The 24,631-nt window shown below is 33.2% G+C and overlaps 3 protein-coding genes across 6 annotated transcripts; all 3 read left to right on the forward strand.

The window, feature by feature from the left end:
* Positions 1-5,108: 5,108 nt before the first annotated feature.
* On the forward strand, positions 5,109-11,844 carry LOC130982379 (auxilin-related protein 2). Of its 3 annotated transcripts, XM_057906364.1 has the most exons (9): positions 5,109-5,632; positions 6,191-9,221; positions 9,296-9,359; positions 9,468-9,562; positions 9,645-9,710; positions 9,800-9,889; positions 10,124-10,300; positions 10,519-10,583; positions 11,033-11,844. In XM_057906364.1, exons 1-8 carry the CDS (start codon positions 5,256-5,258, stop codon positions 10,552-10,554), a joined length of 3,936 nt encoding a protein of 1,311 aa, XP_057762347.1. In that variant the 5' UTR covers positions 5,109-5,255; the 3' UTR covers positions 10,555-10,583; positions 11,033-11,844. The 3 variants fall into 3 exon arrangements, with proteins under 3 accessions (XP_057762347.1, XP_057762346.1, XP_057762348.1); XM_057906363.1 differs by lacking the exon at positions 11,033-11,844 and having other exon boundaries at positions 10,519-11,018; XM_057906365.1 differs by lacking the exon at positions 11,033-11,844 and having other exon boundaries at positions 9,305-9,359; positions 10,519-11,018.
* A 1,054-nt stretch (positions 11,845-12,898) lies between these two features.
* On the forward strand, positions 12,899-13,607 carry LOC130979691 (uncharacterized). Its single transcript, XM_057903211.1, has one exon. It carries the CDS (start codon positions 13,051-13,053, stop codon positions 13,414-13,416), a length of 366 nt encoding a protein of 121 aa, XP_057759194.1. The 5' UTR covers positions 12,899-13,050; the 3' UTR covers positions 13,417-13,607.
* A 2,580-nt stretch (positions 13,608-16,187) lies between these two features.
* LOC130981678 (uncharacterized) lies at positions 16,188-22,581 on the forward strand. 2 transcript variants are annotated; one of them, XM_057905314.1, is made up of 4 exons: positions 16,188-16,481; positions 19,012-19,701; positions 19,986-20,420; positions 21,525-22,581. In XM_057905314.1, exons 2-4 carry the CDS (start codon positions 19,014-19,016, stop codon positions 21,710-21,712), a joined length of 1,311 nt encoding a protein of 436 aa, XP_057761297.1. In that variant the 5' UTR covers positions 16,188-16,481; positions 19,012-19,013; the 3' UTR covers positions 21,713-22,581. The 2 variants fall into 2 exon arrangements, with proteins under 2 accessions (XP_057761297.1, XP_057761296.1); XM_057905313.1 differs by lacking the exon at positions 16,188-16,481 and adding an exon at positions 18,075-18,385.
* Positions 22,582-24,631: the final 2,050 nt, after the last annotated feature.

The following is a 24,631-nucleotide window of genomic DNA, read 5'->3' on the forward strand; positions in this document are numbered from 1 at the left end:
ATGATGTATATTGTCTTCTGACAGAAGATGGAGAGCCAACAACTTTTATGGAGGCTATGCGCAATCCAGACATTTCTATGTGGATGACAGAAATGCAAGAAAAAAAATTGAGGCATTACATAGGAACCATACCTGAAAACTTGTTGAACTTCTAGCAGGTCGAAAAGCCATTGGTAACAAATGGGTTTATAAGATCAAACGAGATAGTAATGATTAGGTGGAACGATATCGTGCAAGATTGGTTGTCAAGGGATATGCTCAGAAAGAAGGTGTTGATTTCAATGAAATATTTTCTCCAGTGGTGAGACTAACTACTATTAGAGTAATTTTGGCTATGTGTGCTATATTTGATTTACATCTAAAGCACTTAGATGTAAAGACTGCTTTTCTTCATGGAGAACTTGAAGAAGAGATATATATGCTCCAACTAGAAGGTTTTGAAGAACAAGGAAAAAATTTGGTTTGCAGGTTAACTAAATCTCTGTACGATCTAAAGCAGGCGCCAAAGTGTTGGTACAAGAGATTTGATTCTTTCATTATTAGCCTTGGATACAACAGACTTAGTTCAGATCATTGTACCTATTACAATAGGTCTGATAATAATGATTTCATCATTCTGCTGTTGTATGTGGATAACATGTTGGTAGTAGGTCCCAACAAAGAACAAATCCAAGAATTGAAGGCACAATTGGCTAGAGAGTTTGATATGAAAGATCTGAGAGCAACAAACAAGATTTTAGGGATGCAAATCCACCAAGACAAAAGGATAGAAAGATTTGGCTATCGCAAAAGAATTATTTAAAAAAGAACTTGCAACGCTTCAATATGCAATAATGTAAGCCAATTTCAACCTCACTTCCTATGAATTTTAAATTATCCTCAAGTATGTACCCTAGTAGTGAAGCAAAGAGGATGGAAATATCTCAAGTACCATATGCATCAGTGGTGGGAAGCCTTATGTATGCCATGATCTGTACAAAGCCAGATATTGCTCAAGCAGTTGCATTGGTAAGTCGATTTATGGCAGATCCGAGTAAAGAGCATTGGAATGTTATTAAGAGGATCTTGAGATACATCAAAGGGACCTCAGATGTTGCATTATGTTTTGGAAGATCGGAATTCATTATTAATGGATATGTCGATTCAGACTTTGCAGATGATCTTGATAAACGAAAATCTACTACAAGCCATGTGTTTACACTTGCGGGAGGAGCTGTGAGCTGGCTATCTAAATTACAAACTGTTGTAGCTTTATCTACTACATTAGCTGAATATATGGCAGCTATACAAGCATGCAAAGAAGTTATTTGGATCCAAAAGTGGTTGGAGGAACTCGGGCACAAACAACAAAAGATTCTTGTGTATTGTGATAGTTAGAGTTCCTTGCACATTGCAAGGAATACTATCTTTCATTCAGGAACAAAATAAATTGGAGTATAATATCACTTTGTTTGAGAAGTAATAGAGGAAGGAAGCGTTCATATGCAAAAGATTCACACTAAACATAACCTAGCAGATGCCATGACAAAAGCAATCAACACTGAAAATTTTGAATGGTGTAGATTCTCATATGGCTTATCGAATATATGAGCAACATGAATTTTGAAAAATTATCAAAATTAGCTTTCAGTGAAAAATTGTAAAAATTAGTAAAGCTAATTTTAGAAAATAAATAAATAAATAATAATTAAATAAAATAAAAGATAATAAACAATCCTAGTTTATAACCTTAGAATTTTAAGATTTGGATTCTCTAAATTTTGAATTTCACTTTAGAGGGTAAAGTGTGATCTCTTATCATTTATTTCATAGGTAGGATCAAGAGAAAATATGAGAGCGAAACTATTCAAAGATAAAAGATCACACTTTATCCTCTAAAGTGAAAATTCAAAATTTAGAAGATCCAAATTCAGAATTTTAATGGTTGAAAAAGAAAAGAATTATATACCTCTAAGGACAGTTTGGCTAAACTTCTTAAATAAGTTCTTTTGAAAAAGAAGCTTAAAATATAAGGACTTTTATTAATAACAACTTTTAAATAAGTTATTTTGTGTTTGGAAAGTTATTATAAAAGTCCTTATTTTAAAGTTGTGCATTAAATAAGAGTGATAAAATAGTTTTTGAAAATAGAAGTCACATTTTTAACTTCTTCAAAAGCTCTTAAATAACTTTTTGAAAAGTTAAAAATTTATCTAAAAAATTATGCCAAACACTATTAATGTAACTTTTTATAAGTCAAAAGTTAAAAAAAGTAGCTTTTTGGTGTTTCTCAAACGGACCCTAATTGACGGATGATTCATATTGAAGAAACTTACATGTAAATTGAATTTTTCTATAATGCATTTCAATCAAGTCATTCATATAAAATAATATAATTTTTTTTGAGTAGTTTTCTTCTATGTATGTAGAGAGAAGTGTGTTCTCCTTCTGTCAAAAGAATGTTATTGTAATCTTTTTGTGATAGAGAGAAGTTATAATTCTCAAAGAAAATTATTTAATTATTTTTATATTTTAATTTTATACAAATTTTTAATTTTTAATTTTTATATTTTGCTGTATTATTTGTTTGGTACCTAAAAAAAATTTATGAATTGTACATATAAATACTACAGTAGCTTCTGGAAATAGAGAATTGATAACTAACGAAATAACAAACTAGTCTAGATGTGTTAACAAACTTGTTCTAACTATCTACAATACTGTAATAGTTTTTTTTTTGTTGACTTACTGTAATAGGATTTACTTAACAAAAAGAACTACAAAAATAATGTAAGAAAAATATATCTTAAATAAACATATATAAGCAAAAAATGACTTAATATATTAAAATTTATAAAAACTATTTCTTAAAGTAAAAACTTTAATTTTTTTTTTCATATTTATTTATTTTGAGTAGAACAAATTATGAGAGGGTGGGAATAATATTGAGGACTTGAGGCCAGACAGCTTAGCATGCAGATGCGTCCAAAGGAACAAATCCAAGTAGTCCTAAATTCGAAGGTAGTACTTGGAGTGCGTGTAAGTTGTAACCTTTGTCTGAATGCAATGGTCATGGACTCATGGGTCAGCAGGGTCTCCGTTGTTTTTGTTTTTAGCATAAAGCATACCACCCTTCTTGATTCCATTTTCGGTGTTCCAAATTCCAATTCACGCATCAAATTAAATTACGTTTGCAACTCAACATCTCTTTCTCTCTCTCGTTTTATTAATTAACGTTGCAAATATCCACTAATTCCCGCCTGCCCTACCAGCTGCTACACGTTATACTCGTTGAGAAAATATCACCAAATTCTGTTTGGGTCACAAAATAATTTGGTGAGAAATGCTACGGAGTCAGCACTTTTGTTAAATTCTGATCAGCACTTAATCATCAAAAAAAAAATTGAATGATTCTACGTTCTTAAATGTAATCTCACACTATTAAAAATATCATTGATGACTAATTGATGACTAAAAATCACAAAATCTACTGGCCTCTAGACTTTTTCATAATTTGGTTACTTGCAAATTTGGGTCACACAATTATTTGATAATGTAAATTATGAGATAATATAATTTTCATAATTTGAAAACATACTTTATTTATCATTAGTTGAAAAATGGTAATAGATTTATCCTTTCATACAAAATTTATGTACAGGGAGAAAGAATACGTTTCCGAAACTTGAGTAAAATCAATTTGTGGAACAAAGAAATTTTTATCAAATTATGAAAAACTATATATTGCGTTGATTAGATATTTTATAAAGTTAATTGTCTTCAATATTAAACATATATATATATATATAATGCACCTCAAAATTTTTTTTAATTTTACAAAACTATGTTAATAAATTTTAGAATAATTACCCAAATTAATTTTAAAGGATTTTAAAAGTGGATATTTTAGTCTCAAAGAAAACTAATACACACAAATATTCCAAAAATGTTATTCTAGTAGACAAATCAGTTTTCAGTCTATTTTTTGGTAGAATAATTACTCAAATTAATTCCTAAAAATTTTAAAAACAGATAGTTTAATACCCAAAAAATTAATACACAAATTAATATCTAAGTATCCAACATTTTTCTACATAACAGTCTCTAACTATTTATTAACATAACTCACTAATAAAAAATACAAATTTGACGAACTTTTTTTCTGTTAACATAATTTTTACACATATTATAAATAAAAAAATAATATATATACGTGCCACATAGATATGTATGTTAAGTTAGTCTAATTATAAAGTAAAAATTTAGTTAACTTTTTAAATTAATTGAAGATAATTTAAAAATCAAATTAAAATTCAACTGAAAATAAAAGAATAACTTTGATTAAATTTAATTTTTAGTTATCATATAAACTAAATTATATTAAATATAAAAATATCAAATGACTTTAATTTTGAACTTCGTATAAAATAATCTCTAATAATTTTAATAATAATAATAATAATAATAATAATTATTATTATTATTATTATTATTATTATTATTAATAAGTGACAATATATATATATATATATATATATATGCTTTTTAATTTTATTTGTACATTAAATTTGCTGTTTATTTTATATTTCAATAACTCAATAATTAACTAGTTTATATATATATATATATATTTATTTAAGAATATTAATAAATACGATATAATTATGGACAGAAAAATATATTAGAATTAACAAAAATATTTTTTATTTTTAAATTTATATTATTCAAAAAAATTTAATATTTAATTTAATAATTATGTACAATTAACAAAATTATTAATTTGCGAAAGCATATATAAAATTAAAAATAAAAACAAATATATATAAAAAATAATATTTGTTGATGTCAAAAAATAAATAAAAAATTATTATGCCTGTTACAATTTTTCTTAAAGATATTTTTGTATATTATTTTTTTAGAATTAAAATATTTATTTTTAAAATTCTTAAAAATTGATTTCAACAATTACTAATATTATATTACTCTATAAAAATAATTTTGATTAAATAATTTTTTTAATTCTGCTTTAGAAAAAAAAAAAAAAAACAACGCTTTAACGTCACCTAATAATTATGGAGCCTTCTTTCGACATTTCACGCGTAGCTTCTGCTTTTCATATTTTTGTTTTTTTAATTCGGTATTCCCATTTTCTCTTTCGTCTTCGTCCACTGTTTTTCCGAACAGTCTCTGCAGTCTGCACTCTCACCGAAGCTGAACCGCTAAAGAGAGAGAAAGAGAAACACAGCGAACCCTAAGTAAGAGGCTACATTCCCAATATGGAAACCTTGGCGCATTCTCGGCAATCAAACAAGCCTGCCGTTCCTCTCTCCGGCAAGATCAACGCCGGAGGATTCTCCGGGAAGACCTTATACGACGACATCTACGGCGGTCCTCCTCCCAAGCTCGCCGTTTCGGGCCTATCCCCTCGCTTTGAAGACTACAGCGAGATTTTTGGAAGCTTCCACGCACCACGCGCCTCTTCCATCCCCGTGCTGGATCTTCCGGCGGTCGACGAGGCCGATGCCTTCTTTGATCCCCGGAGCTCTGCTTTCAGCTACACCGAAGTTTTCGGAGCCCTTGATTTTGCGGCTTCCTTCGAGGACTTGTTTCACCAACCAAATGGCTTCGACGGCGTTTCTTCTGACGAAGCATGGTATCAATGCTATACCTATCAGTTTCCGTTAAAAGTTAGCTTTCTCTCCGTGTTGAGTGCTCAATGTTCACTGAAATGCGTGATCCGTTTTTCTTCTTTTGTTTGAGGCATAGAGCAGCTTAGTTGCTTCCTGTTACTGACGTTTAACTTGGTTATGGTGACTTTGATTTGAGAACTGGTGTCACTGTTGTGGTTTGATTCAATGAACTGTGGCGCTTGAAAAACTTTGTTGTTGAAATTGGCGCTGCTTTGGTGTTTTGGGGGCACTAAGAGTTTTTCTTCTTTTTATCTTTTTATTGCTTACAATAGTGAACAATAACTGCTTAAATCTTTTAAATTTTGTTTGCATTTTATCTTATATGCACTTCTGGTATCTGCAAATTACGTGTGCTGTAATTTTGAATTATTTTTGTGAATATTGTCAGAAGTGCTTGATTGAGTCATTCTTTCTTCAAATATATAATTTCTTTCAGTATACCTCAAAATCTTTAAAGTTGTGAAGACTGTCTTTATACAAGATCTTTTTTCAATGTTATGATATTCTTTCATCATCTACAGGACTCCTGAAGACACTGACTCATTCTCTGGAGAGTCAGACCATTTCGCAAATAACCAAACCATGCCAAATAGAGATTATTTCCAGTCTGTTGATGGTGATACAGAGTTCAACATTTCGTATCATAACACCAATGGTGCAAGCACTGAACATAGATCAAAGGGCAAAAGCCACATGACTCAGATGCATGAAATTCCTGGTTCCACTCTAGTATATGATGAAACCATAAGGTTCCATAAGAATGATCCATCATTTGGTGCAGACAAGGTGAAGGCTAACCATCCCAGGAAAACGTCACGTCCACGTAATTTTACTTCTAGGGAACGGGCTTTTCTTAGTGATGTAAATCTTCACAATGATTCTCATTCCGCCGAGATGTTCATAACTGTATCCGATATCAGCCTCAGAAGTATGCCATCTCAGGTGCCACCACCCACTCGTCCACCTCCTATACTAGATGCCAAAAATAGGGACCCTTATGGATTTCATCCAAATAATAGGCAGGTTGCTTCTGAAGAGACACGGCGTGACACTTCACCACCTTTATTTGATGTGGAGGTTGATACAAATGCATCTGCTGTTGCTACAAAAGAAGCAACGCAAAAAGGTGAAGCAAGACTCCAGAGTGCCAAAGAAATGAAAGAGAGAAAGAAGGGGGCTCATGATAGCCATGTAGAATCAAGTTATGATGTGAAAGATAGTGAAAGGAAGACTAGATCAAATTGTTTCAATGATGGGACATTGCAGGAGACTTGTGATAGGAGAACTTCCAAATTGAGATTTTCTGCTTCAGATGAAAGACAGAAAGGAGGGAAGGCCGCCCCCGAAACTCCAGATTCAATGGAAGGGAAAAGAATTTTAAACATGTTCACTGAAGAGCATCCAAATGAATCCCGGTCATCTCAGGAATCAGATAGAAGTAATGGAGATGTTACATGGAAAGAAGAAACGGAGTTTTTTGAATTGGTCGGAACAGATGAATCTCGAAAGAGAACTCAGCCAACAAAGCCTACTAAAATTTTGGTGCAAGATACCAGAATCCATGGCAATAGCCACAAGGGAATAGTGGCAGCACCTGGTATGCAAGAAGGGTATAAGAAAGTAATAGCAACTGAGGAATATTATCAAGAGGAGGAATACGAGCAGAAATTTAATGCTGCAAAAGAGGTGGATCAAACCAACAAGAACATTCTGGGACCTAAAGCATCTAATGAGGAGTACAACCAAAACAAACAGGTGAAGAAGGGAAAGGTCACCGAGATATTTGAGCAGGAAGAGAATGAGAAGGGTGTAAGAGTGGCACCCCAGAATGGAAAAACTGAGAAGAATGCAACTGAAGCGGACCAATCAGGAAGCTTAAAAGATGTGCCTAAGATGCGAGACAAAGTACAAAAACAATTGCACATTAAGAAATTGGAAGTGGTTGATAGACAAACATCAAGTGAAGTCCAGTTGGGGGAGGGGCTCGAGGAAAATAAGAAGAAACTGAAAGAGGCTGAAAAGCAAAGTCAGAGTGTGAAAATGCAGAAGCAGCCTGACAAAATCAAAGAAAATGGAAAAAGACAAAGAGAAGCTTTAGTTTTTGGACAAGCAGGGGATAAGGAAAAACTGAAAGATTCTGTGGAGCTAGAAGAGAATGAAGAGCAACTTAAAGAAGAATTTGAAATGGAGGTTAATGAGATAAGACTGCAAGAGGATTTTAAGCAGAGGGAAAAGCAAGCATATGAAAGAGATCTAAACAAAAGGGAACATAATGAGGCTTTTGATGGGTATGGAGACAGGAATAAACAAGCTGGTGACAATGAAGGAATCCAGAATGTTCTGCATCAAGCTCCAAGAGAAGAATGGAATTCTGAAATGTTGAACGAGGCTCTAAGGAAAAGTGAATTTGAAAGCTCATCAACCCAGACATTTGATGGGGAAGGAAGTTCAATTGTATCAAATGAGGAGGGTAATCACACAAATCGTTTTGAGAATATGGGCAACGATGTTAGTGGAATGGGAGAGGATAACAACTCTGGCAGCAATGATTTGGATCAAATGCAGGGTATTGAAGTAAAGGGCAACATGAAGATTTCTAAAGCAACTGATGAGACATTAGAAGAAGAGATTGGCAAAAACCTTCTAGCTGCTCAGTCAGCTTCCATCCGATTAGAAAATATTGGAAAACTGAAGGTATCTCAAGAACCTGTTGCTGATAAAGAAATTGGAAAAACAAGATCTGAATGCAAAGGTCAAGAGAATAAACTGGAAGATCTAAGGGTGGAAAATCAAGCGGCAAATAAAAAAGTCAGAGTGCCTGAAATAATCCTAGGTGATAAACAGGATTTGCGGCCCACATCAGGAAAGGTGGATGATGGCATGATGAAGGCTGATTATGGAAGGAATACAGCAGCTAAAGGTGGCACAATGCTGGAAGCTGTAAATGTCCAGGGAACTGCTCAATCTACAGAGATAAAAGAAAAAAGTCTCGAAACTTCTGCCACTGTACCAAAGGATGCTGACAGAATGAGAAGAGAAAGAGAGTCAGAAAAAGACCGTCTTAGAAAGATAGAAGAGGAGCAGGACAGGGAAAGGGAAAGAGAAAAAGACAGAATGGCTGTTGACAAAGCAATGCTAGAGGTTGAGAGGGAAAGGGAAAGAGAAAAAGATAGGATGGCTGTTGATAGAGCAACTTTCGAGGCTCGTGACAGGGCATATGCTGAAGCTTGTGAGAGAGCAGAAAGGGCTGCATTTGAGAGAGCAACTGCAGAAGCTCGACAAAGGGCATTGGCTGAGGCCAGGGAAAGACTTGAGAAGGCATGTGCTGAGGCCAGGGATTGGTCATACGCTGATAAGGTAGCTACCGAGGCTAGATTGAAAGCAGAACGGGCTGCTGTTGAACGAGCAACTGCAGAAGCTCAGGAGCGTGCCAAGGAGAAATTAAAAGTTGAGAGGGCTGCATTTGAGTCCAGAGAACGGTTACAAAGATCTGTATCAGACCAATATGCTGCTTCTTCGAGAAATTGTGGAACACAAGGCTGTTCACCCTCTGTAAGTATCCCCAGAATTCTGCTAGAGATAAGTTGCTTAATTTCCATCTAAAGTTCTGATGACTCAAATGGCAGGATACTCAGTTTCAAAACTTCAGCTCATCTGCAGGTTCCAGGCATCCATATTCTCTTTATGGTGGTATGTAAAATGCAAAACTCCTCCCATTCTTTAGTATAAATTCTCATTGAACATTCTACCACATGAAGCTCGATAAACTCTTAACGAGAAATTGTTCTTTGTTTAAAGCTTCCTCCTTTTCCGAGAGATCTGAAGTAGAAGGTGAATCAGCCCGGAGATGTAGATCTAGACTGGAGAGACACCGTCGAACAGCTGAGCGTGCAGTAAGATATTCAATCTTTTAACAATTCACATATAAAATGTTCACATTCAATGGTGTGCTCATGAGTTTTATGGAAATTCTAGGCAAAAGCTTTGGCAGAAAAGAACATGCGTGACCATCTGGCTCAGAAGGAGCAAGCTGAAAGACATGTAAGTATGTCGCACTTTATTTCCAGGGCCTCAATTATTGTTTCTATCATTGTGTTTCATTGATTACTTAAGTCTGATGCTGTTTTCAGAGACTAGCTGAGACTCTGGATGCTGAAGTAAAGAGGTGGTCAAGTGGAAAAGAAGGGAACTTGCGTGCATTACTTTCTACCTTGCAATATGTAGGTTAAAAATTCCAAATGCGCATGCAAATATTTGTAGGTTCTGGCTTTGAGTCATTTGGTTTGCTTGGTCATGATGCTCTTACGTGCTTTTTATTTAGGACCTTTTGAGTTTCAATGGGCAGCATCCCATGAGATATCCTAATTCTGAATAATCTAGACTTTGATTGTTTTAAGCTGTAGACACTTGACACTACTGTCTTGTCCCCTTTCCTAACTTGTATTCTTTATCAGATCCTTGGACCTGACTCTGGGTGGCAGCCAATCCCATTGACGGAGGTCATTACTTCCGCAGCTGTAAAAAAAGCTTATAGGAAGGCTACCCTTTGTGTTCATCCTGACAAATTACAGCAACGTCGAGCAAGTGTTCAACACAAATACATATGTGAAAAGGTCTTTGATCTTTTGAAGGTATGTCCATGCCATCTATACCTGTTTTTTATTATTATTATTATTATTATTATTATTATTATTATTATTATTATTTGAAGCATATACATAATACATGATAGTTTGGCTTTATCATATTCTCTATGATATGTATCTGCACATTGGAATAATTGGACAAGGATTTTTTAATGTGCATTACCTATTCGTCTTATTTTGGATTTTCTTTTCTTCCTTTCCAGGATGCTTGGAACAAATTCAACTCAGAAGAGCGGTAGCTTGCTATGCAGTCAGAGCTCTTTTCTTGGTACTCCTTTCATGCATGTATACTTCCCCTCCCCTTCCCCCTCCCCTTCCCTCGGTGGGCAGTATTCCTTCAGGGAATGCATAGTTCCTCTTTTTTAAACCTAAATAATCATTTTTTGTGAATACCTATCCTCTTTAAGAATGCTCCCCGAGGATTGAGTTAAAATTTTAGAGAGGGAAAAAAAGGGTTTGAAGAGTAAAATTTTTACCCTCTAAACCCTTTCTCTCCCTCCCTCCTCTCTAAAATCGTAACTCAAACACACACCCGTAGTTTTCAGTATTTATATGTATGAAGGAAATTCTAGCCCGTGTGCTATTGCATGGAAATTTAAGAAATTCACAAGTAAATAGATATAGATCATGAGCATATACTGGCTTTTCTATGACCAAATTACGGAATCCCTTTAATGTTCTAACCATTATTATGAATGGAAACACCATGAAAACCAGTTGGCAGCATGCCGCTGAAGCCACATTTTAGCAAACAATTCATGATCCATTTGAAGACCATGCCATAGTGTTCTCAAGGTTGCATGCTCTGAAGGGAGGGGCCGAGTGGTGTCAGTTTGTTTGGGTTTATGTGATGTGTATGAGTGAATCATAAGTGAGGGACTTTTAAGAGATGTAATAATTGGACCTCTGCGGTTTAATTACATTAGGAAGGAGCGAGTATTGCTTAGCGTTTGAATTTTTAAAAATTATTGACTGTTTTGGCGAGGACAGGTGGTGTGCAAAGGCAACAACAGATTTTTTTCATTTGTTGAGGGGGAAATATATTCATGAAGGTGACCCCGCAATAAACTAAACTATGGTCCACAATGTGAGGGAGCAGGTCCCAGTTACTAGACTACTAGGCCAATGGACAACATTGTTGAATGTTAAGTGATAAAAAGTTAAAAACCCTGGTGGCCACGCTTGAATCTTTAGTTGGAAGCCACTTAACTATTTTACGTGGCAGACATTAGAAGGTGGTCTGTGTTGAACTGAAAAGACTGACGATGGTAAAAGGATCATTCGAGTAATGTGAGATTAGTTGTATGGGGATCACTTTTTGTGGCTGCAATCTAGGTTTCCAGCTTGCTCTCTGTTTGATTATTAAAATATGGCGCATGTAATGCACACGAAGCTTTAGTGTTGCTTCATTGCTTCAACGTGATTTGCTTGTCAAATTCAGAAAAATGGATAATCAAGTCGTCCTTTGAATTGTCTGCGCTCCATATAATAAGTCAGCAATTGAATGCGCTGTTTAATATTTTGATCTTTTTCACACAACTATTCTGGTGTCTCTACCAATAATTCATTTAATAAACAAATAACAAATAACCATATGTGAAATTTTTGGATGTTAGCAATTTTCAGTATTTTTTGTTATTATTTGATTAGTACAAACAATAAATTTTTTTTAAACAAATAAATTTTACTAATTTATGCATACAAACTCTGAAAAATATGAATATAAATTGTATTGATTCATGTGTGTAAACTATAAACTCTGGTAAATATAAATGTAAATTATATGTTTTTTGTGTACAAAATTTTTGTAAATATGCATGCAAATTATTATTGGTTAGGTGCTGGCTAAAAATGATAATACTTGTTAGTCATATTCCTCTAAAATAATATATGCTGAAATATAAGTAAAAGAGCTTCGCTTATTCAAATGCTTAATCCAACAAAGTCGTTCATGGATAGGGATGAAACCTCAAATTGAAGTCAATTATGGGCATCTAAAGTCTAAGCACGAAGCAGGATCAATGTGATGCCTTCTTATGGATGAATTTATATTTTACTTGTTTCACTCTTCAAAGATCATGATTTTTATGATAGACGACAATTGCTAAACTAAACAGTACATTTAAAAATAAGCTAGTTTTAGTTGTTTGGAATTCACACAATGCTGAGCTTCTGTAATGCCATGCTTGTCAACTCCCTCGGGCTAATTTCTTAAGCATCCAGCAACTTATTTGAATGCTTCAATGTTTTTATTGTGTAAGCAATAAAAGTTTGCGAATCCAATGTGATAGTTAACACAAATATTGACGAATGATGTGGATAGAGTCATAGAGGCACTTTGACTGAGCAAATCAAGATTGGTGTAGCAAAGAAAATTTAAATGATCACATTCACAATTTAATATTTTGAATTTCGTTGATCCTGAATTGTTGACAGTAAGTTTCATTTAATTAAGGATGGAATTGTTGAGACGGCACAAAAAGTCAACAGATATTGCATCACTCATAATTGTATTCAAAGTTTCAAACCAGAATTTTGATAATATCAGAGCAACCATTAAATCAATAATCAAAACATGACAACCTCTTCGAAGAATATATAGTCCCATTTATTATTATTGTTGGTGCTACATTCTCATCAAAATTCCCACCCACCCCTTTTTTTACTTTCACATCTATACATATCTAATTAATCAATCAAATTCTTGGTTTTCATAGAGGAGGAAATCAGCAGCCATGTTTAGATCCTTTAGCACTCGGAGAGGCCCTTCAAAGTATGAGAAATTAGAGAAAGATGGTGCTGCCAATGGAATTTCCAATGAGGAGTTGAAGAGGAGCACAAGTTTGCCTTCTAACAGGGGATTCAACTCCTCCATGACTGGTTCAACAACCATTGGTGACATCAATCTTCAGAGAAACCCCACTAAGAAGGCCAGCAGTAATCAGAAGAGTACTCACCCTCATCCACTCTTCGGCTTCTTCGATCTTCGCCGGAAGAAGAAAACGACAGCTAGGCCTGAATTCATCAGGTATCTCGAGTATATGAAGGAAGGAGGTGTGTGGGATTCCAATTCCAATAAGCCTGTTATCTACTACAAATGATCCATGAACTTGCCAGGCTTTTGAATTCAAATGTATGTTAAATTGTTAATGTTTCTTCCTTGCTAGCTCTGTATAAATCATGAAAAATCACATTAAGAAGATGTAAATTAAAGCAAATCATAAGGGATTATTGTTGTTGTTGGTCCTCAAGTTAGTTAATATGAATCAGTTGCAGACACGCATGCTCATAATTGCTTTTGATCATGTAAGTTTACATATGTTCTATGTGATAGAATTAACAACAATTTTAATCAAGTTGGTCACTGATGTCATCTTTATGAAACTACTTATTTTATAATCCTAAAACTGTTAACCAAAGGTATATAGATAGGTTATATATTTAACACAGTAGATAATCCATGTTATACCTTTCAAATCAAGACTTAAGAATGAATAATTTCAAGCTTAAGGGGGGGTAACTTGAGGTGATGGAGTTGTTAATATGATGATACCAGATGAGAAAGACATATGTAATTATCAGCATCATGCTTGAGTAAAATATGGCTGTTCAATCTGGGTGATGCAAAAATCTGTGTAGACAGGGTAGCCGCCATCGCTGACCATGCTATCAAGAGACATATCGTTATCATTTGCGTAGTTGCTATGTTATTCTTGAATTATACAATTCTGAATTCTCACGATAAATCTTCATGCGAATTTGTTAATATAACTAATAAATGAGTATTACTGTCTTAGCAACCACGAGACTTGTATGAGTATTAGTTTGGTAGCTGATTTTTTTATACGAGGAGTGCTACACATACAAGTCATTTTTGTTTACAAGTATTATAAGTTAGGCCTAATACGCCAGTTACTGAATCATCTTTGCGTGTTTCATCTTTGTTTCCTTTTTTTACGAAAAAGAAGAAGAGACACAGAGAAAGAAGAAGAAGAGGAAGAAGAAGCAAGTAGAAAGAAGAAGAAGAAAAAGAGGCACAAAAAAAAAATGTAAAAACGACATGAATATAAATGATTTGTATGGAAAAGCATTCTCTCTTTGTCTTTGATCTCCTTCTGTTTTTTTCGATTTTCATGGTTTTTGAAATCAAGTTTTGAAATTGTTTTCAAGATGATGAAACTTTAGAAATACACCCGAACGATTACAAAAATACACTCAAACGATTACAGAAATACATCCAAAGGATTACAGAAATACACCCAAACAGTTACAGAAATAAACCAAACGATTACATGATTACAGAAATACACCCAAAGAATTTAAGAAATACACCCAAAGGATTTAAGAAATACACCCAATATAGGGGGAGACAGTATATTTCTTCTTGAAATCTATTAACAGAATAATGTTTCTTCGTTTTTTCTGGTGATTTTGATGAAGGAGAAAGAGAAAACGAAAAGAGGAGAAGAAATTTCAATAAAAAAAAGAGGGAGGAAGATGTGGTGTTGATGACGATGATAACGAGAGAGAAAAATTACGAAAAAGAAGAAGAAGAGGAAGATGAAGCACGGAGAAAGAAGAAGAAGAAAAAGAGGCAAAAAAAAATGTAAAACTGCGTGAATATAAATGACTTGTATGACTTGTATTGAAAATCACTTATATGTAGGGAATTACTCTTTTTATATATCTAAGATGGTTGTTAAATATTATTATTATTCATATTTGATAACTAAAAAGAAGTCACTTAGATAAAGACATCGAAAACTTTTTGTTTTTAAAGATATTTTTTAACAATTAAAATTTAATATATGTAATCAATTAAATTGTATTATTTTTGTCATAATTAGATTGGACAAACCGATTTGGCCAAAAAATCAATGAATCAAATTTTAAATCGGTCTAAATTAATATTTTTTATAAAATATTACTATAATATTCCTATTATAGAAAATGATTAAAATACTCATTATATATATTAATTTTGAGAATCCTAAATCTTAATTCCATGAATGACAGTAAGAGAAGAGAAGGATTATGATTTAGAATTCTCAAAATTAATATTAATATATATAAAATAAGAATATTTTTGTCATTTTTTATAATAAAAGTATTGTAATTATTTTTTATAAAAATATTAACTTAGATAGATTTAATATTTAGTTCATCAATTTTTTAGCCAAATCAATTTGTATGATTTAATTTTAACAAAAATAACACAGTTTAATTAATTATATTTATTAAATTTTAATTATTAAAAAAATATTTAAAAAAAAACTATGTATGCCGACGAATATCATTGGCTTAGAACCGGCCGGCGGTGGATACCGGAAATTAACTACTAACGACCATAAAAAAATGTTTATCTACTCCCTTAGCTTCTTATTTTTCACTGTTTCATATAAATCCGGAATTTCGTCGCTTTGGGCCTTTTGGAGCTTTTCCAGATGCGGAGACAGAGGTAAACAAAATGTAAGTGGTACATATTATTCCATCCACCACCACCACCACCGTGAGAGAGGGACAAACGATTGATTTTGATTTTTGATGCACTTTTCTCCAATATCAATATGGTATTCATTAGTTGGATCTTGCTTTACTATTCTTCAAACTTCAAAGTCAACACTTGTGTGATGATAATACATGATGCAACAGTTAGTGCCAGGTTATGCTAATGACATGTAATAATCCTAAGAATAGATAGTCAACATTAGTTAGTTAACAAACAGCTAAGAAATACGTTAGATTTACATCATCCTTTAGAAAACGACGTCGTTTTCCTTTTAGAGTTGGGAAAAAGTAAAACAAAACCCTAGCCTAGCCTCAACGTCTACTTCCTCTCGTCACTCTCTCCATGAACTACTGAGGCTTCGAGCTCTCCCATCTCTCTGACTGTGGCTTTCGGCCTCTCGCACTCAAGCTCTCTGGTCTCCGGTCTCTCTCACTGTCTCGGTCTCGCACCCAGTCGCGCGCCTTCCCGCGATCCTCGTCGCCGGAGGCAGAAGTAGCAGGTTCTCGTCGTCGCTCCCTGTCTCTTCAGGTCTCGCACTCAGATTCGCGCCTTTCCTGCGCTTGTCGTCGCCGGCAGCAGGTCCCGTGGGCTGTCTTGGTTGTCATCTTCTTGCTTCGAGCCTTGCCCTTCGCGCAACCACAAGCTGGGACCCATTTGGTGAGTTCCAATAAATTTTCCTTTCCTTTCTATTTCAATTTTGTTGCGGTAATTCATGACTGTAATTTGATTTTGTTGTTAAATGAATTTGTTGATGAAAATTGAGTGTGTTGCTGAAGTTTATTACTAAATCTTGAATTTGTTACTGTTTTGTTGAAATAATCACTTAGTTTAAATTTGTTTGTCAGCTGAAAATCTTAATCATCTCTAAATTGAAAATTTGTTATTGATTGTACTTTGAATTTATTATTGTCTTCTTGATTAATCACTTAGTTAAAATATTTTTATTGTTGAAAATCTATCACAGTTAAATTTGTTATTGATTATCCTCGTGTAACTTTGAATTTGATTTTGTTGTTAAAAATTATTATAGTTAAATTTGTTATAAAAAAATTATCAATGAAAAGAACTTAGTGGTGTAAGATTAGATTTGAATGTAGTTTTTAATTAGTTTATTAATCACTAGTTTATTGATTTTTTTATTTAAAATGAAAAATATTTTATATTAATAATTAATTTATTATTTATATATAAATTATTAATTATGTCTAAAATTAATATTTAATATAAATAAGGGTAAGGTTATATATTTATGGCCATCTAAAGATTTTGCTTCTAAATTACCTCTCATGTGCAAAGAGGGTTAAAGGAGGCCATGTTTTGTGCCAGTAGCACAGCTGGTATGGTCCGTACATTTGGCATTTTCCACCCATAACGAACTCCCCCTCCCACTCACTGTCACGACTCACGCACCACACACCTCCTATTCCCATCTCTCCACTTTAAAATATTTATATTTATATATTGCAAAAAGAAATTCATGTAGTAATAATTAATAAGTCATTAAACCTAAAAGTCGATAGTATAAACTCTTATGTACGTAAAAATTTTAAAATTTCATATTAGTATTTCACTTATTAACGTATTTAGTATTTACAAAGCAGCAAACTACGTTCCATAGTAAATATTCTAACTGTGCAAAAAATATCATAAAAGAAAGAAATATAAATTCATGAGCTATAATTAGTTGAGAAATTTCCCGGTTTTATGTTCAAATGTAACAAACAAATCGTATGCATTGACCTTATCTGACGTTCAAAATTCGAAATGCCACGCGAAAACGACTTGTCTCCGCGGCTTAAAAAGGGATCCGCATTCGTCTCTTCTTTTGTTCTCCTCCAAAAAGCCCCGGATCCGCTTCAATATCTTGACGCGACCCTTAAGATATTTATATTCAAATTTAAAAGCTTAGTGCTAATAAATATCGAATAAACTTTTGAATGTATAAAAATATAAAAATAAATAAATAAATATGAAATTAGAGTTATTATGCTAAAATTTAATACAAATAATAAAATAAAAATGGGTAGATAGTATTAGTGTATAATTACTTGGATGTTATAAAAGCATTCTCCAATATAATAGGAGGATGTGGTACATTACGGAAGTTGAACTCAAGGAAATGTCAATAATAGCCCTTACGCAACCCCTTCGATGTTGAGCGCTTGGACCCACCGAAGATGAAACCCTAATTTGTTTTTAGAATAAAAAACAGAAAAAAGAGAAGGCTAAGAATAGAGGGAAAAGAAGAGAGTGGGAGAGAAAGAGAGAATGAGGTGCCCGTGGCTCCGAAAGAGTTGCGGAGGAAAAGGAATCCCAAAATTTCATTCATCTCAGAAAGAGAGAGAAAATACCGAAACGAGGGAGAGGCGGTCATTGCTATCCTAATTTTCTTTTAATAATTAAAAAAATAAAAGAAGAGGCACACGCAGAACACGAAGAAATAGTCGATTTCGTTCTGTCTTGGAGAAGAGGTTATACGTTGTCGTCTTAACTTAAATACGCTTTTCCCTCTTTCCCCTTCGCATTTTCCTCTTTCTTCTTCTTCCAACTCCTCTCCCCAGGTAATCCCTCTCCCCTCTTTTCCCTACCGCCTTATTGATTTGAATTTTGAACCGTGTTTTCTGGTGCAATTCCTTTGAATACTCGCGATACTCTTTCTGTTTTATTATCCTTGTTTACTAGCGTTATCTCTTAGATAAAAAGGAATATTTTGTTTTTGGTTTGTTTCCTTTTTTCTTTTTGGATTTAGCTGTGCTAGTTTTCCTTCATGCTCCCTCTGTGGAATAATTATTATGTTTTGTTGAATGCCACATAAAATTGCTTATGGAATCTCTCTCCTGATTTGAAAATAAAAAATATAAAAAGACCCGCAAGCAAGCATAATTTTCCCATGCTTGGAGACTACGCATCGAGTAAGCTTATTTGAGGATTTCGCCGTTTGCTGTTTTCATAACTTGAATCCCAATATCTGTACATATTGTGGTTGGAGGGAGCGAAACGATCCCCTTTTTTTAAAAAAAAAAGGAAATAAGCAAAAGATTTCATTAATTTAGGTTATATTCAATCATCTGTGTAATTTTAGCTGTTGTAGTAGGGATATTATGGAAAGATAACTATTTGAAATTGATACTTAATTGAAATCTTAAATAATATTTGCGTTTATGTTGTTTCTATGACATTTTTGCAGCCATGCCGACCTTTAGTGCCATAGCATTGGATAGGTTGTTAGAGCCTGGAGGTTCCAGACCTGTTGACAGATCTGCTTCGAATTCGATGCCTCTGCCAAACTCACAGAAGGGGAGGAATGCTAGTGCGCCCCCGAAGAAAAAAAAGGCTACTCGTCCGCCATTAAAACCAGCTCTTTATGCCACTCCTGAGGTGACGCCACTTCCGGATGCACCCTCTTCCTTTCCTCCATCACCATACATCATTAACCATAAGCGACGTGGGCCGCGCCTCCTCAAGAGCACTTCAGAGGCCAGCATACTGGCTGAGCAGAATGTTCTCCATGATTGTGAAAAGCCTAATGGTAAGAGCTCAGATACGGTGGTTGTAAGTTCAGCAGGTGACCTACAAGTTCCTTATAAAAATCCTGAAGCTGTTAAAGAGGAGATCGGTGACAGTGTTTATCACTTTGAATTCGATAGCAGCAATAATGGTGACTTTGGGACTGGACACAGGGAAAGTGGGAGTAGTAGCATTACAAATGATTTACAGGTACCGACAATGAATTCACAAAGAGGTTTAGAGATTGAAGATTTCTTCGATCCAAATGAATCAATGAGTTTTGCAAGTATTACAGATGTTGAAGATAATGCTGGGGCAGATCTGTCTATGAAGTACAGCAGTCCTGGGGAGTTTTTTGATGCTTGGGAAGGTAATTTGGGTTTAGTTTTCTGTCAGTTTCTGTTGCAATGAAACATACACAAGCAATAAGAGCCTTGTTTGTTTTTCGCACTTGTCCCCTAATTTTCAACTTATGCCACTTACTACAATGGGCGGAATATCCTAATTATATCACGGAATTATCCATAGTATGGTATATTTCATACACCTTGAAAATAGTTGACAAATAGTGGTTTAGTATTGCTTGTAGTGAAGGTCTTAGAAATTCTTCATTCATGTTGGAGATGCGCTTACTTGTCTCTTTTCTTTCTGCAGAACTATCTTCTGAAGGCGGAGCTCAAAATTCTACAATTGATTTTGAAGCTGAATTACGTGAAATGAGGTTGAGTCTATTGATGGAGATAGAGAAGCGGAAGCAAACTGAAGAGTCCCTTAACAGCATGAAAAGCCAATATGAGAGAATTAGGCAAGGCTTATATAGTGCAGGAATTGTTTTGCCTGCAAATCTTACTGCTGTTGCTGGGGCTGACCAGCTGAATTCTGATCCCATGGAAGATCTATGTCAACAAGTTCATGTTGCAAGATTCATATCAAACTCCATTGGGAGAGGAATGGCCAGGGCTGAAGTTGAAGCACAGATGGAAGCTCAACTAGATTTAAAGAACTTCGAGATTGCTCGGCTGTTGGAACGCCTCCGATGTTATGAGACCATGAATAGGGAGATGGTTCAGAGGAACCAGGAAGCGATAGGTGAGACTTATGTCATATATTTGGTCTTTGATAGTTTTGATGAAGTGAACATACTCATTTTTTTCTTCCTGTGAGAATATCTTTTGCTGGTACTAGTTTGGCTAGTCATTTTACATTTCATCAAAGAACAATTATCATGCTTTACTTTGAGTTTGACAATTATGCATGTTCAAGAAAGATTTCGATGGACATAGCACCTGTATTGAGTGAGAATTGTCTATTGGTTGTTGAGCGGGATTGTCTGTCGAATGTTAGTTTTATTAACAGTCTGAGAATCATGCATCCATGGTGTGCTTCAACTGTCGATGTGTTTATTTTGCAGACAACAAACAGTGATTAGCGGTTTAGGATCAGTTTTAGGATAACTCCCCCCTTTTTCCCGTTTACCACCAAAGAAAAGTGGAATTATTAGAATACAAAGGGGAATAAAGATGCATTATTTGGGAATGTGATCAATTTAATGCTGAGATAAATGAAACTTTGAGCTCATAGCTTTAGGTCTGTATTGAGAGATATCACAATTGGTTTAGTTCTTGTTCTTTTTGGGTGGATTTCTACTTGTTAATACTATATACAACCCTTGATGTGCATCAATATTGCAAGGCTTGCACTGAAAGCCCTTTATACTATTGTAGTTAGGTTATATCTCAAACTTGTATATATTTTCGTCTGGCCTTCTGTATAGGTATTGTGATTCCTTCTGAATATTAGGTGTTAGGAATAATAGACTTGTTTCAGTAATGTTTGCTTAATCACTAAGCTGGGTAAAGTTAATATTTAGAGATGTGATGTGATGTGATGCCTTTTTGGCGTTTCTTACATTAAGGATTAAGAGTTTAAAATCTTAGCTGCTATAGTTAAGAAAACTATCATTGATTGAAACACTTTAACTTCTAACGAATCAAATTTCTAAAGATTGTAGTGGCAGCTCCACTGGTAAAAAGGATATCTGGTTTCCACAACATATGAAAATACTGTACTGTTTACATGCATTCATGGAAATAACTGCTGTTTTGCATGAATACTTTATTTCCTGCTAATTTGCATGGTTCTGTTTGTTTAGATTGTCTTATAATCGTGTTGTGTTATTTGTGTCTTGTCCAGAGTTGGCACGGCGTGATAGGCAACGGAGGAGGAGGAGGATGAAGAGATGGGTATGGAGCTCTATTACTAGTGCGATTGTGCTTGGTTCTGCAGCAATAGCATGGTCTTATCTCCCAACAAGTAAAGGGTCATCCTCCTCTGCAGACCTTGATGTGGTTGCTGAACATGAGGATGCAGCCGCCAAGTAAATACACATCATCATCATCATCACTAACTACACTTGTGTGTCATGTTAGAAGAGGAAAAATAAAAAGTTACATGCCACTGTGTGGCAACTTATATTTTGATCAATTCAAATTTTCCGGCAAGTACAGAGTGATGTGCATGGTACAAAATAATACAAAGAATTAGTTCTTTCCGATGCAGAGTTCTTGGTAGGAAATTTAGTGCAGTGTTTCCGTAGCTCAGTCACGCGTTCATGGAAATTCTGTGGACGTGCAAATACTTGGTTATCTTACACATCTGTCACAAATCGGTTATAAGATTCTTTATGATAGCTCTTCCCACTTTATGATAGCTCCTCCCACTGGGGTTGTTGTCTACTTTAGTGTTTAAGTTGATATAATAAGAACCGTCAGCGTCACAAATACAACACTGTGTTCTCATGTCCGCGTGCAGGATGAGAATCTTGATTAAGAAGTTGCCACGTAAATCGATGTGGAAGATAGTAAATAAAACGCAGGTAGCATGGATGCATGATGTTTAAATATGCCTGTAACAACAGGGTTCTATTTTCTGGTATAATTTGTTTAACCTTAATTGAAAATAATATTTATTTAGTCAAGCAGAGTTGCAGACTAAAAAATATTCATAAGTAAAATTCCTTGTTATTTTTTATTTATTTTTAAAGAACAAGGAAAGGTTTCTTACGGCTGCATCCATCCAAGTTGGTATTGCCTGGACGTAGTCGTGACTCGAGGGCAAATCACGCAATCCAACGTGAATCTATCATTTCTCATCACCGCACACGCACGCACACAACGCCATCTGTTTAAAATAGTCTCCTAATGCATTTTTTTTATTTTTAATATTATATCACATTAATTTAAATAATTAATTGACAGTTTATTTACTATTTATTTAATTAATTTTTTAAATTATTTTATTTCTAATTAAATTATTTTTCAATTATTTTATTTTTACTTCTTATATAACTCGTTATTATAATTTAAGATTCTTTTTTATTTTTTTATTTTTATAATATTTATTATTTGTTAAATTATTTTATAATTTTTATATTCTCACATTTTTTATTTTTATATAAGCTATTATATGCCTTTAATATTAACATTATTTTTTTTAATAAGTAAACATAATTCATTATCTTCTATAATCACTCATTTTTATGCTTATCATACAGGATCATAACTTAAGATTTTCTTTCTTTATTTTTATGACATTTATTTTTTTTAGGTTGCTCTCTAGTTTTTATATTTTTTATTTTTATATAAAATATTATATAATTTTAATGTGAATGTTATTTCTTTTTAATAGATATAAATTGAATAATAAAATATAATTTATTATTTTTTTCATTCTCACTCCTTATGTTTACTATATAAATTAATATTCACTTTATACTTCTTTTATCTCTTTTTTTTAACATAATCTCATGCTTTTTATTCTTTTTTCCTTCATTCTTACTAATGTTTTGCACAAACATTTAAAGAATTTGATTGATGACTACAATTTTTTTACTTTATTAAACATATATATTAGGTAACAAATTCTTAAAATACTAGATTTTTACAAATTTTTTTAGTTTTTTTTATTTTTTATCTAATTATATTCATTAATTATATCATTTATATATCAATTTTTTTAATAATTTATATTTTTTAATATTATTTAGTTGTAATATTATTAAAAATACATGATATTATCGTAAATCATGAAAAACAAAATTAAGAAATTGAATGTTAATTTTAACTATATATCATCTTTTTTACAATTTTCTTTTGTTATAATTGTATTGATTAGTTGTAATATTGTTAAAAATATATAGTATTATCATAAGTCATGAAAAGTAAAACTAGAAAATTGAATGTTAATTTCTTATATTCAAATTTGCATTTCATCTAATAGTTTTATATTTGTGCTATTGTATTTAATGTAATCTAAAAAAATTACTACTCAAAAGACAAAATAAAAATAATAATATAAAATCAAATAAATAAATTTAAATTGAATATTTTTATAATTTTATTTAAATTTTAATTTATCTATAAATTTTTTTAATTTTATAATTATTAAATTTTAAATTACTTTATATATTTTATAAATTGTATGTCTATTATATTTTTTCGCACAACGCGCGCTTTAAATCTAGATATTATTTTATTCACAAGGCCAGAGCCAATTACAAGTTAATAATTATTAGAGTATATATTCAAATAAATCTTTGAAAAGATTTGCTTTGAACATTTGTCTTTAACAAAATTTTATTACATTGAGCTTTTTAAATTTTACAAAATTAAGATATATAAGTCCTTATTTTAGTTAAATTTATTATTTTTATTTAGATAAATAGATCTTCAAAAGTGTAATGTAAAAACTTATATGTCTTATTTTTAAAAGATTCAGTAATAAATTTTGTTTGAAGACGAAAATGTTGGATGCAAAATTTTTCAAAGACCTATTTAAATATATACTCTAATTATTATTATATTATCCATGCTTAGAATGATGGCGGTGGGAAATGGGTGGGACAGGTAGAGACTCTCAATCAATAGTGGACCTGCAAGCAAAGCAGGACCAGTTATTAGTACGTACATGGTGATGCAGATGCTTTAATTTGCTCCAATTTCGTAATGTTAACGAAGCTATGCCGCGTGGTGGATTCTTAATATACTTATTACACAAAAAATACTTCCTTTGGAATTTTTCTCTGAATACTTAATTCCCACTCTTGTGGATAAGTTGTGTAGTAAGTAGGCGCATTCCATGTGATTGCAGCAGACTATGCTCCTGTGGTGATTTGTTCGATCATTCTTCTTGGAGCGTGTTAAATAAATATTCCAGTAATAATAATAAGACAGTTAACGTGAATATTTTTCTTGCGAGAACTATATGCAATGCCGCTCTATAAGAAATTGCGCTTCCACTCG

Source organism: Arachis stenosperma, chromosome 5 (genome assembly GCF_014773155.1).
Source record: "Arachis stenosperma cultivar V10309 chromosome 5, arast.V10309.gnm1.PFL2, whole genome shotgun sequence".
Taxonomy (NCBI): Eukaryota; Viridiplantae; Streptophyta; class Magnoliopsida; order Fabales; family Fabaceae; genus Arachis; species Arachis stenosperma.

Bases quoted from the DNA above. Each gene is read 5' to 3' on its own strand.
- LOC130982379 (XM_057906364.1), top strand. From the start codon at position 5,256: ATGGAAACCTTGGCGCATTCTCGGCAATCAAACAAGCCTGCCGTTCCT. The intron at 9,360-9,467 runs GTATGTAAAATG...CTTTGTTTAAAG, and splicing joins TCCATATTCTCTTTATGGTG to CTTCCTCCTTTTCCGAGAGA. The intron at 9,890-10,123 runs GTAGGTTAAAAA...ATTCTTTATCAG, and splicing joins TACTTTCTACCTTGCAATAT to ATCCTTGGACCTGACTCTGG.
- LOC130981678 (XM_057905314.1), top strand. From the start codon at position 19,014: ATGCCGACCTTTAGTGCCATAGCATTGGATAGGTTGTTAGAGCCTGGA. The intron at 19,702-19,985 runs GTAATTTGGGTT...TTCTTTCTGCAG, and splicing joins GTTTTTTGATGCTTGGGAAG to AACTATCTTCTGAAGGCGGA. The intron at 20,421-21,524 runs GTGAGACTTATG...TGTCTTGTCCAG, and splicing joins GAGGAACCAGGAAGCGATAG to AGTTGGCACGGCGTGATAGG.
- LOC130979691 (XM_057903211.1), top strand. From the start codon at position 13,051: ATGTTTAGATCCTTTAGCACTCGGAGAGGCCCTTCAAAGTATGAGAAA.